The sequence below is a fragment of the Apis mellifera genome, linkage group LG14 (genome assembly GCF_003254395.2).
Source record: "Apis mellifera strain DH4 linkage group LG14, Amel_HAv3.1, whole genome shotgun sequence".
Lineage (NCBI taxonomy): Eukaryota > Metazoa > Arthropoda > Insecta > Hymenoptera > Apidae > Apis > Apis mellifera.
Genome location: NC_037651.1, coordinates 1,783,054 through 1,801,780, shown reverse-complemented (window position 1 = coordinate 1,801,780; position 18,727 = coordinate 1,783,054). Strand labels below are relative to the sequence as shown.

General features: G+C 29.8%; 1 protein-coding gene across 3 annotated transcripts in view; it reads right to left on the bottom strand.

Annotated features, from left to right (window-relative positions):
* Nucleotides 1-3,754, bottom strand: part of nAChRa7 (nicotinic acetylcholine receptor alpha7 subunit) — a 244,157-nt gene extending 240,403 nt beyond the window's left edge. For 2 of the 3 annotated variants that reach the window (XM_026444870.1, XM_026444873.1), the window contains exon 1: nucleotides 2,737-3,754. In XM_026444870.1, the coding sequence (XP_026300655.1) occupies nucleotides 2,737-2,782 (46 nt within the window). In that variant the 5' untranslated portion in view covers nucleotides 2,783-3,754. 3 annotated transcript variants of the gene reach the window in all.
* Between the last annotated feature and the right edge of the window lie 14,973 nt (nucleotides 3,755-18,727).

Below are 18,727 nucleotides of genomic sequence, written 5' to 3'. Positions count from 1 at the left end.
TGTATAGCATATGCTGTATTGTATATGATCCATATAGGATGAATTTGAAACCTTGTTAGGAAATTTACAAATCAAAATTTTGTAAATATAGATTTTTCTCTCAGAAGGGAAAATATCCTTTATTTTCGTTCCCTTTGTTACGTCTATTTATATTTTGAAATTTAAAAATTTTCAAACATTTGTCCATCAAAATTTTTCTCCCATAATGGAAATAGTATTATTAAGAAAATTTTTACCAGTTATTAATTTCTTTTTATAACAATATCAAAATAACCAAAATTCTAGTGAATTTTGACGAATACGAGTCAGCTGATTTTGCTCTTCAATGTAAAATTAAAGGATTCACAACGAAAATAATTTTTGTCAAGAATTTTTATTTTTCCCTCAGAAAGATAGAAAAATATTCCTTTGTTGAAATATCCGTTACAGATTATTACAAAAATTGAGAGGCTAAGTGAAAAAACAGACTATGTTTTCATAAATTTAAAAGAAAGAAAATCATTTTATTTTTACAGGAAAAACTGTACAAAATCATATTTCTTTTGAGTATACGATACAATTCAATTGTATGTGTAAATCATTGTAGAAATATTGTAGAATGGACAAATAAAAATGGAATGAAATAATAGTAGAAAAAAGAAACAGATACACGTGTCATTCAATTCCTTTGAAATTTTAACATAACATCAAAACATTAGAAAGTTTAGAATTGAAACAAACAATAAAACAATGTTTAAAAAAGACAAAATTGATACTCACGTGATTGATACGTATCTATCAATTTTTCAAAATACAACAAAATTATTTCCATACAAAGTTACGAAACTTAATCGAAATTTCTTTCAATTAAAAAACTAAAACAACGAAATTCCATATCCTTCGATTTACTGATATCATTATTTATCACGAGATAATTACGATCACGATATCATAATCGATATGAAAATTTCGTCCCGAAATTTCCTGACAACATTCCAAATGAGCATCAAGGAGCAAGAATAAAATGTCCTTTCATAATTCCTCCCTCGATTTCGTTTATAATCGAGCACAGTGACAGGTCTCTGGTAAACCGCGTGGGCGAGTCGTACACCGGAAAATCCTTTTCTCGTACCACCCACGCCGCGGTGATTGTACACACAACGGTAGGAAGGAAGAAAAGAGAGAGACTGAAATGGATGGGAGAAAAAAGGAGGGCGGAGGAGGGAAGATCACGGTATCCCAATTAATCAAACGTTGTGGGGAAAAGAACGGAATAAGGAAACGGTCCGTTATCGCATCAAATTAAAATCTATCCCTTTGGACACCGATTACCCTTTGTCCGTCTTTTTTTTTTTTTTTTTTTACGAAAAGACAATCGTGAACCGTAGAGGGAAAAGAGAAATCAAGGAGAGATCGAGATTTCGTGGAGAGGAGAGGAAAAAATTTAACAAAAATATCCGTCGTGTTGGGTGTGCAAATATTTATACAGAGCGGTGATTTCGTGCGAACGTACGTAGTATGTACGTTCAATCTGCGTGCTAACGAGAGTGTGGGTGCGCGCACGTCACGCAGAGAGTGCCGCGAATGACGTCAGGATGCCAACACGTTATGTATACGTGGTAAAGCAACACCTTCACCCTTCTCATTTGAAAATCGCTACGCGTCTTGAACACTGGCGACGATAACGAACTCGAAACCGGCCGAACGTTGAACCTCCACTCTCCGCTTACGCTCAAAGTGACACACGTTCGTTTGCGCAGACGTTCAAATAGAATTTTCGTTGACGATATAACGTTGACACGACCCGAATGCCTAATCGAACGAGCCGTCATCTAACGCTCCACCGCGTGTACAAATATACGAGGGAAGAAGAAATAATTGAACGTGTGTATAAACAGGATTCTTGCGTCGCAAAGAGCAACTTTCACCGAATTATTGAGACGTATCACTGAAAATCTCCGTTTTCCTTTTTTTTTTCTTTCATCGTGATCAACGTAGAGATTGCGGCTCGTAAATATCGGAGAGCCGTGTTATAAATCAGCTCTCTCTCTCTCTCTCGTTTCAATCCGGCCGGTTGTAGGAAATTGGTCGACACAAAACAACGCGCGCGCAAATCGTTCTGATCGGACGTGTAAAGATTGCCTTGACAAACGTCGCTATTTTGCACGCATAAAACTACATACGTTTCCACCTATTATTCTCGATATCGTCGCGGTTTAAAGAGTGTTCGAGGTTGTACCATGTTTTGCGACGTGGAGAGGAAAAAAAACCTGTCGCAAATCCCTACGGTGAGAAGCTCGTGGAATACAGAGACCCGTCTCGTGCGTTTCGCGTCGTGCCTCGAAGAGACCGAGGGAGAAAAAAAAAATAACAAGTTAGACGAATGCAAAGTAGTAGGCAGACAGAAAGAGAGACAGAAACGAGAGCAGGAAAAAGTAAACCGGCGTCGAAAAAAGAAAAAAGAGAGAGAGAAAAGAAAAACACGGAGAAAGAGGAATCGAAGAAAATATGATCAGAATTTAAGTGGATTTAAGCACCCGTGGTTTTTTTTTTTTTTACCGTACGCGTCGCGAGAAAAGCGATCGTCTCTAGGACGAGAGCCTATGAAGAGGCACGATGAAATATAGGTATACATTTCCCTGGTTTCGCGACGAAGATTTTATCTTACATAAATATATATATATATATATTTGCGCGTGTATATTTATAGAAAAGAAATTGGATGAATCGTTGTCGTCCAATCGTGGCCCAACTCACCCGATGCAGCCAGGGCTATAGCCGCCATGAGAGTCCAACGTCTCATGTTTGCACGAGAGAGGAATCGGAGCAGCTCGCTCCTTCCTCGATCACCACCACCTCCGCCACCACCGGCTTCTTCTCCGCCTCCTCCACCTCCTCACTATTCGGTTGTCCTCGCACGTGGCTGCAAACGCTGCGAACAGGAACGGTAGCAGCTGGATCCCGTGTTTGCGTAGGCACTGAGATTTATTTACGTTTACGCGAATGAGATTGCGACCGTCAGGAGGCCTTCAGTTTTCTCTCAGGGTCCGCCTGAACGTACGTGCCTCGAGCACGGCAATGGCATCGTTTTCGCTCTATCAGGGGCACGTGACAGCCTCCGTGCACCTGCGGCGTGTCCCCGCGCGTACACCTTGCACGCACTAAGCAGCTTCGCCTCGGTAATGCCTTCGTGCGGCATCGTTGGGCATCGAGGACATCTCTTCTCCTCTCTTATTCACTCAACTCGTTGTACTCGTTCTCCCTTTTAGCTCGGCTCGATTTTCACTCAACAACTCCTTTCTTCTTTCCAACCCCCTTTTCCTCTCACCCGACCCTTCACGCCTTTACCTACCGATGAATATTCTCTCCTTCCTCCCCCCCCTTCGAATTCGAGAGAAGCAACAGACCGCACCAAGTGGAGTGGAGTCGCGATGGGTATACACGAGAAAAGTCGAGTCGCACGGCTCACGGACGCGTCCGTCTGTCGGTGAGCCAGCTCATTCGACCGAGTTCCCCGATAACCGAGCTTTTCCGCGCCGCCGTCCGATCCCCGCCGATTCTCAGAGCGCGTCTGACTGTCAGCACCGTGACGCTGAGACCACGGTTAACATCCTTCTGCGATCCGCACGGGATCGATGATGGTTATCACGAACCAACGGATGTTGCCGACCGTTTCCCCCAAATGTCCTCGAGCGTCCCCGTATCTGTTGTCACAGGGTTGTCAGATGCGCCCTCGCCGGCGACCAACGCTGGACTGATTCTCATTTGGCTGCAGCGCCGCGCGGTATCGCCGCCTCGCCTCTCTTTGGCGCTAGCGCTCTGTGCGGCCTACCGCCACCGATGTCTCTCCTCTCGCTTCAACCGCGGCCGATCCTCTCGCTCCCGTCTTCCCTCTCTATCCGGCCGCCGCCGCCTCTCTCTCTCTCTCTCTCTCCACCCTTTCCCTTTCCCTCTCGTCGTCGTTCTCGCTCACCCTCCCCTCCCTCCCCCCCTCTTCGAGCGGCCCACATCCGCGCATCGTGGGGTGGCATGGTATACCATGCGGTACAATCCCCTTCCGCCGTTCTCTCGTCGGGAGTTTCGTCCCTCTTCGTCCCGCTGCTATAGTGCATGCCAACATCGCCGGAGAAGAGAGAATCGTTACTATGGCGAGATCAATATGATAGGACGGCGCATGCCTCGGTATCCTTATACTTGAACCCTTCGCACTGCCCGTCTCGCTCGCTCCGCCGCGTGCCGCGAGCTACTCGTCCCGCTCTTCGCTCGTCTTTCTCCTTCTTCATCCTTCGCTCTCCCCTCCAATTGGCGCAGCTCTCGCACGCTCCGTCGTCCCCTCTCGCTCTGCACAACGATGCGCGACGAGGAGAGGTTGAGCGTGCTAGACCATAGGTAAGCGCGGCGTTGACTTAAGTCGCTTCAGTCAACAGAGGACCGTATGCGGGAGGATACCGTTTTCTCTCCTCAGAGTCCTCTTAACGCCCCGATGCTTCGACTCCTTTTTTTGTGCCTATCTCGAATATCGTTTATATTTTCGGATCCTTTTTCTTCGTACGTGAACGGTTCTCGTTGTACGGTATTGGATGCTCTTGTTGGAGGCCGGAAAGAGCAACAATGAGATCTAGAAATGATTCCCTCGAACTAGGCATCCCTCTATCCGATTGATTGATCTCGATCCCCGATACTGTTTCATCCGCCTCTGGTCCGTCGATGCTGCTATTGCTGTTGCTTTCTGTATCGAATGTCTCTTGCATCGAAATCGTTCCGCAAAACTGGCCTGGATTGATCGGTCGGATTGAATTTTGGTTTTGCCTCTCGATTCGTAGATATTGGAATTAATTTAGGGAGATTGCTTTTTTTGATTTGGGTATAGGATGGAGTGGTGCGCGATGTAGGAGGTATAATAAAATTTTTAGGATGTTAGATTGTTCCATAAATAATATGATTTTAACAGTTCAGTTTTAATTAAGTAATTAATAAAAATAATTGTTAATTGTAAATTGTTAAATAATTGTTTATTGTTAATTCTCTAATGATATAACGAAATTATTATTATCCCAATGGGATATTAAAATATCGCTTGATTTTTTTCAATTATGTAAAAATATTTATTTAAAAATATAATAATGAATTTTTTTTTAATTTTTTTCCATGCAAATATATTCCATGCAAAAATTCAAATCTAAAAAAATCATTTTATGGATTGAAAAAATAGTGCATTATTGTAAATTTAATTTTTAAAATAAAATCAAATCATTAGATTGATAAAAAATGAATAATTAATATTAACAACTATAAAATTTTGTCCAAGAAAATTTATTTAATATTAGATTATATCCCAGTTAATGTTCTATTATTTTTTATTTTTATAAAATTGTTTAAATGGCTATTTTCAGAAAGATCATATTAATTAACAAAATAAAATACTTTGTAAAATAATCGGAAATTAGAATATTTAAGTTGAATGAATAGAAATTAAAATTGATAGTGGATAGTCATTTTATTAAAAAATTATTTTTAAAATTGCAATTGCTTTCAACGTAAAATTAACGTTTTAAATTTAATTGTGAAAATCATTATTTTTCTTTTTTAAAAACGTTAATTATTTCTTCAAATGTTCCTGTTGAAAATAACATATAATGTTAATAATTCAATATTTTATTGCAATCATTCGCTGAATTACTGCACGATTTCAGTTTCGATTGAGTCACAATATTTTTCTCATTAATTGTAAAGTATGTAAAACGTACATTGTACACGTGTATGTAATTGTATAGTATAAATATATGTATGTACGTGTATATTATTTATATAAAAATATAAAATATAAAATAAAAGTCGTTCAATTAAATTGTGATAGAACGATTCCCTTCGAGAGTTCATCTTCAGAAAATTTGTGCCATAAAGGAGTGCCGCATCTGTGCGGCAAATTGCAGCATTTTTGTTATTAATTTTTCAAGCTTTACAGTGCTCCAATTTGGTTTCGAGCCACTTCCCTCTCGACCGGTATATTTTATTCCTTCACTGGTCGAAGGTGCTTCATATTATCCAATTGTTCGCAATATACTTACATTAAACGGAATTCCTTCAATTAATATTGTTTAAAACGTTGCAACATTTATATACCATAACATTTTTCCAAGTAATTCTCTGCAGTTTTAATAATAAACGCTACTCAATAGTCCTATTTTTATCTTAAAAACCCATAATATCTTCGTTACTTTTACTTTTACCCTCTCGTTTTCCCAAGTTTTTCCTTTTCGTTTTTTACTCTTATACTAATATTATTCAAAAAAGATTCTTTTAAGATCTATCTTAATTAGACGTATCTCTGTCATTATTTACATTTAAAACTTTTACAATAAGTTTTGAAATTTTTTAGTGATCAACAATTAAATCAAATCTTTTGAAAATTTCAATAGTTATACATAGCTACATATCTGAATCAATTTTTATTATTGAAAAAAAAAAGAATGTGGATCAGTAAATCAAATATATATTAACAAGATATCAATATTTCGATCATTGATTCAATTTCTCATTATTTATACAAGAAGAAATTACTTCTTCTTAAAGTCTTCGAAATTAAAATAGTTGAAGCAAATCATCAGATCTTCAACTTGGTCTACGTTAATATTCTAGCGTTCGTTAACAAATCGACATACTTGATTCCACCAGTGTGCCCATTACTGATGCGCCATGAAAGAATCAACGGTCCCAGAAACCAGCTTTGTGGTTAACAGCTTCCGAGTGGCATGCTTAGCACTTGTCAATACTCCTTAACGCTACGCTGCTCAAACTCCCTTTTGTTCCTTTTCCCCCTGTCGATCTTTCTACTTCGTTCGTACGATTTGTGCACGAGTGGCTGACGATCTGTTCTTAGACGCTAGATGGCGCTCGATGGACACGATTACAAGAGAAATCGAGCATCGAATGGCGATGGTATATGGAAAGATTTTTATCGATTTTTATCGAGAATACAGAGACATTTCAATGTATCTTCTATTGTATATTTTAACGTATTGTAATTCTATTTTTGAATATAGAATATGGATAATACGAATGGAAAATAGCGATGTAAATTAATCGAATTGAAGTATTTTTATTATATCAACGTTCACGATATAAATAAAAATTTTAAATTCAATTCAAATTTCTATATCCAAAATTATTCTTGCAATGGAAAGGAAACAAAAATTTAATCAAACTGTAATTTAATCAAAACAGTTTAAATGTAATCTATTTTAAAAGATACTTTTTATTAAATTTCAAAAATAGGAAAAAGGAATTTTCGTTTCATCATATTAAGCAGATATTATATTTCAATTACGTGCGACTATTAATGCAATATTGAAATTTTATATCGAGAAATCAATCTAAATATTAAAGAATGTTAAAGAATATCAAAAGAATTCTCTTTCTCACGTAATAATTTATCAATAATTTGACTAAAATCTTTAAATTCATCCACAAAATCTATTTTGATTGTTATCTTTTAAAATACTTTTTTTTTTTTTTTCAAGGATTAATCCTGTCCCCGGAATAAGAGGAAAAAAGGACTTTCTGACTGACCTAACATGGTACGCCTCTGAATACACCTCGAATAGAGAATCTTCCTTTTATTGTTTGGGATGAAATTTGTTCTATTTTTTTCTTTTTTTTTTTTTTTTTTTTTCTTTTTTTTTTCCTACCGATGAAAAATATGAGTGGAGAGATGGTTTCGTTTTGTTTTAATGCGCGGCTTGAGCCCTTATTGTTCGCTGACGTTTAGATGTTGCGTCAATACATGTTTTACGTAGATTTTGATGTTTGCACGAAATATTGATGCGTGCTACTTACCAAATATTTGAACATTATTTTATATCTAAGAGATAATGGTGATTGTGGATTCTTCTTGCTCATTAAAATTGTCGTAAAATTCTCGTTCAATTAAACGAACATATACGATAAATTTAATATCTCAATTTTTATTTCGCAATGGTAAAATTCGTGATTTTATTTATCTTTGAAATCAGGATTGTGGAATAATATAATGCGATGTCAAAAAATATTTTATCTCGGAAGATTCCAATTTTTCTTATCTAATTAATATCACTGTTATTATATCAAGTGATCCAGCCGTTGTGATTAACACAAACAATTATATTTATTGTTTCATCTAAGAATAGTATATGGAGAAAAATTAATATATTTTGATTCAGTAAAATAAGTGGGATTACGAAATAAAGAAATAAAATTAAAAATAAAATATAAATCATAGAACGTATACACATACGTTGTAAATAAATATTACATTTGTAGAATATGTTTTATGTCAAGATCAAAATATTTATTATCAATCAACACTTGTGATTATAACATAATTAAAGCAATCATGTGAATATAATTCATTACATGATATATCTTTAGTGCTCTTTATCTTCTTATCTATCTTTACATTTGTAGAATATGTTTTATGTCAAGATCAAAATATTTATTATCAATCAACACTTGTGATTATAACATAATTAAAGCAATCATGTGAATATAATTCATTACATGATATATCTTTAGTGCTCTTTATTAGCAAGTATTTGTTACTGTATTTTATAAGTGATGCTAATGCGGTAATACATATACACGTGTGCAAACTGTTTATCATAAATATTGAAATTTTAGAGGGGTTTCACGATTAGTAATTCTCATCATTGATATTATTATGTATTCATTGTGCAATGAATAAACATTCCATCATTCAGCAATAAACATTAATGAAACAAAATAATGGAGGATTATTTACGTTTTTAATCAAGTAATTTACAAACGTATAAAGTATTTAATATATAATTTTTTTCTCAATAATTATTTCACTATTTGTATACGTTATAAATTTGCTCTTTTTTCTTTCTTTCTTTCTTTTTTTGATAAAAATAAATTAATTTGCTGGAAATATTATCAAAGTCTGAATTTTATATTCATTTTGTTAATATTTATATTTGTCTTTTTTCTAGCAAAATTAATAATACCCGTTTATTCCACATTTTGACGGATTATAGTTGACAAACAAATGTTTGTTTCTTCCAACGGACACACGCTATCAACGATTATTACCTGAATATTCTCGATATTATCGATTATCAGATATTGCCAGTATCCTCATGGTTGAGACGTTGGAGCAGTATAACAGAACGCTAATTAACTTGAATGCTGATAAAATATAAATACAAATCAATGAATATCGAATAAAAACAAAAATCGAATTTATTTATTATTTTTACGTATCTTTTACTCGAAACTATTACTTAATTATATGATTATTTTTTGATAAGAAATTAGGAAGAAAATGAATACAAATGTGAAAGAATATTTTCTCTATATTTTTCTATTTATTCTTTATCGTTATCACAATATTTAAAAATTGTTATAAAAGAGGTTTGTCGATAAAGATAAACTTTATTAATTTTTGAAATAAATTTAGATGAAGAACAAGAATGGTAACAGAATATATTTTATTAATTAATTAATACTTTTAATTTCAATTTTGTTTAATTCTTTCGTTTAAATGTTATAGATTTATCTCTTTCAATATATCGATTGGGGAAAAAGAAAATCATTTCTTTTGAAAAATATTATCTACATATAAACGGTTAATATTGGTATATTAATTTTACGAAAAAATTTTACGTAAAATTTACTATTTTTCAAATTTTCCCTTTAATATGATTAAAAGAATTTTATATTCATTGTTATAAATGTTACAAATTTAAATATTTGTATTGAAATATCACGATATTTCGACAAGCCAGTGCATTTATGCGCCATCTTGCAATCGTGTTATGAACTATATTCAGAAGAAAAGAGTTATCGCTATTATACAATTTCTTTAAGTGACAAATTTTTATTTTTTTATAATAATATTTATATCAAATTATATTATTTCTTATCACAATTGATTATTAATTTACAGAATAAATTGATATTTGATATTTTGTACAAGTTTTTCATTTCTAAAATTTTCAGTTTGACATGACAAATTACTATTAAAGCAGAAACTAAGAAGATTGGAGATAACTATACTTGGAAAATTATAGCTGCAATTTGGTATTAATAGTTAACAGCTCTGCTGAAGTTGGCAACAGTTTTCACGATGTTTTTTAAAAGTTGCAATATCTCTTCATGTTTGCAAAAGAATTTCTTTTTTGCCAAAATCATAGATCATAAAATGAAATTGTGAATTAACTTTATAATCTCGTATGCTTTTGCAAAAAACTTCTGCTTTAAACTGCTTTTTTTATTTCTTTTCATTAAGTTGATTTCATAGTTTTGTATATTTTTTATGTCTAAAAAATGAGAAAAATTTCTTTATGAAATATTCTTGATGCAATAATAAATTGTGATAAATAGGTCTATCAAAATTTTAGATCTTTTATTCGTAAATTGTTAAACTTTTTATTCATTCCACTTTTTTTAATTTTTAAAAATTCTTTATTTCTTTATTAAAATGAAACGAAACGAGATAAAAATTATTATTTTCATTAATTTTTATAAATTTTTGTTCTCAGAAAATAATGACTCTTTGTAGAAATAATTTTGAAAATTTTAAGTTAAATTTAAAAAATTTATAAATTAAAAAAACAGATCATTTTGCAAGAATATTTAATTTGTTCGTCGTGAACATCGTTTTATATTTTGAAAGATTAATAAATTTAAAATATAAAATTAAAAAAAGAGACAGGAAGAAAGTATTATAATCAATAACAAAATAAAAATTAAACAGTTAAAAAACATTAAAACTTTAAAACTGTTATAATAAATTAAAAAGAATTGATCTTACAGAAGCTATTTTTTAAATGTAAAATCTAGAGACAAATTCTTCTCATATTATTAAAAAATAATTATACAAAATACATACATTTCACATTATTATTACAGCTTCTCAATTTAAAGAAATGTAATGCAGATGATATATAAATATACATAGCATAATGTAAAACATTTTAAAACGATCTATCTTAAACGATCTATCTATCTATCTATCTATCCTAATCTATATCTTAAAAACGATCTATATTTTATTTATCAAGATAAAATATCCAATGCAAGCGAGAAATGAAATTTTATTGCGTCAAACAACAAATAATTTTCCTTTGTTAAAAACAATTAAAAAAAAAAAAACATTTTAAAAATTATCTTATCACGAATGAAACAAAACTTTTCTAAAACTCGCGAAAATAACGAAACTGACTCAATCCCCCAAAAAAAAGGAATCACAAGGTGAATTGAACGCGTCAAGTAGATACCTTCCCCGTTCATTCGCTATAAATCAAAATTACTTTCAATCGTCTGGACAGTTTCATTAAAAAACAATGTGAACCAGGTCATCGATGAACTTCGACACCTAAGTTTACCGCTTTGCCTTCCTGCCGGTGTGTCACGCGCACGACGACGTAGCACTTAAAAATGAGCGCTATATGCGCTGGCCTTTTATTTTAGTTTCACGAAAGAGGGGGAGAGGGAGAAAAAAAGAAAGAGAGAGAGAGAGAGAGAGAAAGCGTAAAAAAGGAAGGGAAAGACATCTGACACCGTGAATTCGGGTCGTTCCTGTGTAATTTGACAGCATCCGGCCTAAAAGGCTTTGCAACGTCTTCGATGATCCGTTTTCCGCGGTGTTAAATCACGGAGGACGTACCTTCTTCGTAACATTGCCAGAGACCTTGATATTTAGGTGAAACGGGAGAAATTTTCGGGAGGATACCAAAGGATTTGACGGAAGTAGCAAAATTAGTTAACTTTCGAGACTTGATTTTGAGAACTTTTTGGTACGCACAGAATAGGCGTGGTTTATTAAAAGAGGAGATAAAGTTAAATATTTTAATTTTGATACGATTTTTGATGAATGACGTTTAATTACTTGAATTTTTATTTATTTTTTTTTTTGTAGAAGAAATTTTTCAAATGGTTTTTGAATAAATATTTTTGTGTATTTATTATTCAAGATATGTTTTAAATCATTGTATTTTATTTTCATTGAATTTTTCATCTTCGTTTAATTGCTAAAATTTATTTTCGCTTTCTGTATTCACGCTAGAATAAACTCTGTAATAAAATCGTATAAACACGTTGTTTGAATATTCATGAAAAAAAAAAAAAACAGAATTTTTAATATGCACGATATCTTGGCGAGATAAAAAAAAAGCGTTTAATCGTAATTTGAAAAATAAGAATAAGTTTCATCGTATATTATAAATATTAGACCATCATTTTTCTTTCCATTATTCATTGTTATTTGAAATCATGTTTGAGTCATAAAATAATATCTTACAATGCATCGTTATCCGAGTAAGAAAAATGATAAATTTTTCGTTATGTTATCGAGAAAGGAACGACCTCTTAAATATAATATCGAATGAATTTTTAAAGCTCGTACAATTTAAAAAAAAATATTCGATCGAATTTCCATATCGACGATCTTCACGACATCGAATAAAATAGCATTTGTATCCAGTAAGAGTTTTATAATTCATACTCGTAAATCAAACTTGTGCGTTATCGTATACCCTTGTCTCACTCGTTTTTGAAGATCAACTACGTGTCTATATTTCTCTGGTACACGTGCAGCATATGAATCTTGAATTAAGAATCTTTTCCTCTTTTTTGGTATCCATGCTTTATCATTTCTAATATGATTTTTCGTATAATATAATATTAATAAATGTAAAAATATTTTCCTGTCAATCGTTAATACATATAATACAATAAAAACAAATATAATTATCAATTATGATAATAATAAACCGTTTATTCTATTATATTATAATAATAATATAATAATATAAACATGTTAATATCTATCAGTACAATAAATGTCAAATATATTTATAATTATCATATTTACTTTTAACTTAAAAATTTTAGGAATAGTTTAAATATTTTATTGTAAATTTAAAATTTTTCTATTTCTTTCTAAAATCTATCATCATTTACGAAAAAAAAACATTAACAATTAAGCACACATATTTCATATTTACATATTTCAAGAAATACGAGCAATTGGTAAATAATGGAACTCAATATTAAAAAGAATATTTAACTTTCAAAAATTCGAAAAATTCACCTGGAATTACCCTAGTGTTCAATCAATCGGTTATCCACGGTTGTCGACACAGAATTCGTGAAAAAAATTGCCACTATCGTATCCCCACTAACTTATGGACAAGAGTGTACACAGACATTCCATCTTACGAATCGATCATTCTAAAATGAAATTTTTCGAGATCAAAGAAAGGCAATATCCGGCCCGATAAATTTTTACCAACGAATAACTTTCGGCTCGCAATTCTGAAACACATATATTGCATCGTAAAGTAAAACTATTTCTCTTATTTTTATTGTCGGCCTAACAAAGTGCGGGGAAATTCGTCGAGTGTCGAGGAAACGTATCACCCTAATAGGTGAAATTTTGCGGAAGAGGATAGAAAGTGTTAGAGAAGGGGAGAAGGAATGAGGGGGGGAGACGTCGCGTTCTTTGCCATTCGTCGAGCACATTTATCAGAAAAAGTCACTTGGATAAGAAGCGACTAGTGTTTGCACGCCGCACACAAAGCAACGATATCCTGGTGTGTTAAATGACGAATGAACTGAAATAGGCGACTTTCCGCAGGCCGGATTCCGCAAAAAGTTGGCGCGAAGACATTAATAACGGATCATTTTCACTTTATTTTCACGAAAACTTTAATCGCTGGTTTCAAAATCCTAGGATCTATCAATCAATCAATGTACAGCAAAATTTATGGTATATCAAATATCTGTCATAGCTTCTAAGCAATAGAATATTTATTCTATTTTTTTCTTTTTTGTTTTTTTAATATTTAACATCATTAATATAAAAATTTAATTAAAGCAACACTCGAGCATTTATATTATTTCAGCTGTTAAAAGTGAAATTTATATATTCTTTTAATCTATGATTATAGAAGTTGTTTTTCTAATATGTTTGAATGAAATTGAATTATTGTAAATAGTAATCTAATTATTATAAACACTCACTAATCTAATATCGAATATTTGTCTCTTTATTTTATTCGTAATTAATCTTTCAAAGAAATAAATGAAATATAATAACAGACAAATTAATTTTTGCGTTGCACTTTATAAGACAGATTTAGAAGCAAAACTATACTTTTATAGTTTCGTTATAATAGATAATTTTTAAAAGTTAATAAATTGTTAAAAGATTGTTAATAGTCACTCCATTTTTATTATTTTTTAACATCCATTTCTTTTCACATTATTGAAACGAATTAGAATTAGAATTTTTTCTCTTTCGTTCCATCCATTTGCGAAATAATTTATTCCGTTTTTCAAGGATCGAAGCGGGCACGTTTCACACAATGAATTGTTGAAAATGCAATTTTAAGATCGTTCTGGCCGTGTGACAAGTCACACAGGGATTGAAAAGGATCAGCGGGTAAGGGAGTAAAGGCGTGTTTCTTTTAAAACGCGACGAAAAAGTAGTAGGTCGAGCGAAACGAAGTAATATGGTAGCACTTCGTGCCTGCACGATGGCGATGTTACACGGCCAATCGGAGAAAAGAGATACCGGAACGATTTATCATGTCCCGCATGGTCCGTGTCGTACATTTTCTTCCTTCCTCTTCCCTTCTTATATCTATCGATACTACCTTTTCGTTTTATGGGATCATATCGAGCGCTTCGAAGCGGAAAATTTCATCGCAAGTTTGGTAAAAATAGGATGGCATTTTTTTCATAATAATTTGGAAAAAATATTTTTATAATAATGATTTACGTGTACATAAGGGCTGTAATATAAGGGCTGTAATAAAATTCGAAAGAGAAAAAAAAATGGACAAAAAGTTAATAAAAATAAAATAAAAAAAGATGATAGTAATTTGGGAAAATATAGTAAGAAAAAGATCATATGAAAATTGTACAAAGTTATATTGATAGAAAAAGTAACTAGTGAAAAGAAGATATAATATTAGGATTATAAAAATTGGTATTTAGTTCATGAAGCTTAGAATAAGTTAAGAATTTCATTTCAAATGTGATTTAAAATTAAATCAAGGAAATATGTGTTTTAAATTTTTATAATACAATATGTGTATAATTTGTTAATTTCTGTATTATTTTCTTATTATAGAAAGAGATAAAGGATTAAATTACATATATTCTAGAATATATATTTAATGTTATAATTAATAACTTATATAAGTAAAAGTTTTAATTAAACTTATATAATATAAGTAAAATTAATTTAATTAAACTTACATTAAGTATTTTCATTTTTTTGCATATGATTTAATTAGACAATATTACAATTTTTTGAATATCTATTTTTACAAAAAAATTATTTAAAAATATTTTCTTTATTAAGTATAATTTAAAAAAAAATAAATCATTATTTGCAAAATTAATCTATCTTGTTTTATTACTATATTAATCTGAATAAAATAAGTTTATTATTAATTATCTATTACATTTAAAATATAAAATAGCAATAATTTCATAATTTTCTTAAACTTCCATTTAAATAGTATAATATTAATATTAATATTAAAAATACTAATTCTTTTTAATTAATGTTTTTAATTTTTCAATGTATAATTATGATCCATACAAGAAGTGAAAAATACATATATATTTTTATACTTCATGATAAATATACTTCATAATAAATTCTTGATGTAAGTTTATAATAATGGATATTATAATCAACAAAATGATAAAAAGTTATAATATGCACTTTTTTTCTTCATCATAATTTTTAACGCAAGATGAGAATTATGAAAGTTTTTGATAAACGATAAGCAAAATGAGAAGGTATAATATAATAGTTCATTGCTATAACACATTTTTCTCGACTAATGAAGTTTAAAGGTGATGACGTAACGCGTTTTTTAACGAACATCTTTAAATTATTTTTCTCTATTTTGATATTTAACACGAGCTGCATAATAATTAAATACTTTATATCTGACAATCTGAATGATCTTGTTACTTTTATGAATCTTGTTTTATAAACATTTTGAAATAATAAATGAATAAATTTATTTTAAAATTTATATGATAGATAACGATTATTATAGAAATTATAGAAATTTTGCAATAATTTATAAATTGTCGTTTTAAATATTTAATTATATCCAGATTTTTTAAAATTATTTCACAGATTTCTCATAGAATATCAATCAATTGTACATATGAAAAAATATACAATTTAAAATTAAATGGCTATTTAATTTAATAAATGCAATGATTACTTAACTTAATAATTTTTTTTTCTAATTAAGAAACAAGTAGAAAAAATTAAAATTGCATTGCTGACACAAAATGAAATGTTTCTGCTTAAAAAAGATGGAAGGGTTATATTATCAAATTTCTGGTAATTGCCTATACATCAACTGGTGTCTACGTGAAATTGTTTTCATTTTTAAATGATGGAGATATATGTTTCATTTTTCAATGATGACTTTTTTTTATTTTATACGAAGAGTAATTTCTTTCGTGATGAAAAGAAGAATTAAATGTGCTCAGAAAATTGAATTTCTTTATATTCTTCTCATAATAATTTTCTATAATGATAATTGAAGATATAAGAGCGAGATTAATTAATTTCTAAAAAATTAAATTTTATAAAAATATCCAATTAAATCATAATCATAATCATGATCAAATTTATAATAATTTTCTACTTAATTTATAGACTTTCACAATTAAAATTATGTAGAATGGCTATGTAAAATGTATATGATGAACATGAAGGATTTCTATTTAATAGAATTAGCGGAAATTAACATTGAAAGATAGAAAAACAGAAATAGTGAATATTCAGCATCTAGAAAACTGTCGAATATCTTTTGGAGGCTATTAAACTTTTCCAATTTGAGGGGAAAATTCGCGCGGAAACTTTTCTTCAAGTGCTCATTCTAAACTCTCGCCTGGCGAGCATTTATGATGTCTGTAATTACTCCGTATTGAATGGGAGCAACAAATACAACCTTTTGTGCAGCTCATTTTCAACTAGAATTGCTCATTGCATTAATATTTAACCGATACTCAAAAAAAATTTTATATTTTCAATAAAAGATCATCTATGGACATACGAAAAACAGATTTGTTGACAGATAGAAAGATATAATATTGAGAATTAAATTATAAAAGTATTAAATAATATAAATAAAAACTTGCTCAATTTTTACATAGAAAACAAATATATTGAATTAATAAAAATTTATACTCAAACAATTAATTTCCTTTTTCTTTTTTTCAAAAAAAAATAACGATAATAAACTTAATAACAAAATAATAAATATAAAACATAAAAATAAAAGTAGATTGTCATCATTAGATAATGAAAATATTGAAAATAATAGATAGAAATAATTATTTAATAATTCATAAGACAGTAATTGTAATACTTTTCAAAATAATTCAAAACATTTTCAAAAAAAATAAAAAAAAAATTAATTTATAGCTAATGAAAAGGATTTTTTCCCCTTTTTAATTATAAAAATTTAATTATATGAGATATATATATATATATATAAAGTGAAAAAATTTTTAATTGATTAATTTATAAAATAACAAAAAATTTTAAAGAAATGATAGTAATTTAAGAAGAAAAATCGTGAAATTATTTTGTATATTGTATAAAAAATATATTAAAATAAAATAAAAATTTCTATTTTAAGAAATTTCTAAAAACGACTCAATATAAAATATAATTCAATTCTTATAAAGGAAAATATAGGAAAAACTTCTACTTCGAGAAATTATGTTAACAATGAAAAATAATTGGCATTGTTTATGAAAACTGGCTTTTCAGAATCCTCATTTTTCGTGCTCATTTATCGGAGAGAAGAATCGACATCGTAAATCAGAAATTGTATTTCAAATAATGATCTTCCCTTCTCTTCACTTTTTATTACTTCTCTTAATTAATTTAATTTTTTATGATTAATCATTCTTGTTACATTTAAAGTTCATAATAACTTATGATAATTTTTTTAAACGACCCTTAAAAATATTATGACACGTTTATTTAGTTATTAAATTATTGTATTTAGAATATAATTAATTAATTATATTCTAATTAATTATTGTAATTTTAATTATATTTATTTCGTTATAATATTTTTCTTTTCTGTATAAATATTTTTTCTATATTTCTACATGATTCTTCATATTTTTCATACATTTTTCATATATTTATTTATATTTTTTGTATTAATTTTTTTTTAAAAATTGAATATTTAATATAATAATATAAAAATTATCAGTTATACAGATTTCTTGGATATTTTATTTGTACTTTGTATGAGTTTTATAAAAGCATAAGCTAGAAGGATCATTCAAAATCAGAAAAAAAAAAAAAACTATAGAATTTCAGTAATCTACAAAATGTATTAATAAAATCGATACGAAATATAAAGAACACATATCTGCGAACTGAAATAAATGCGTTACTTAAAACCTACGAATCATCAATTTATATTATTTCAATATTATTTATTTTATGATATATTATTATATATATATAATTAATAAATATATGTTTGAGAAAATTGATGCAAAATCAAAAAATTGTTAAAATTATAATAAACATTGGATATTCAAAAAGTGCAATTATATAGTAATTTATATACTATCGAAATTAAATTATATTTAATATAATATAATTAATAAATATAACTATATTATATACTCGAAATTTAATTCCGATATGCTTCTCAACTGGAACTCAAAATTTTCT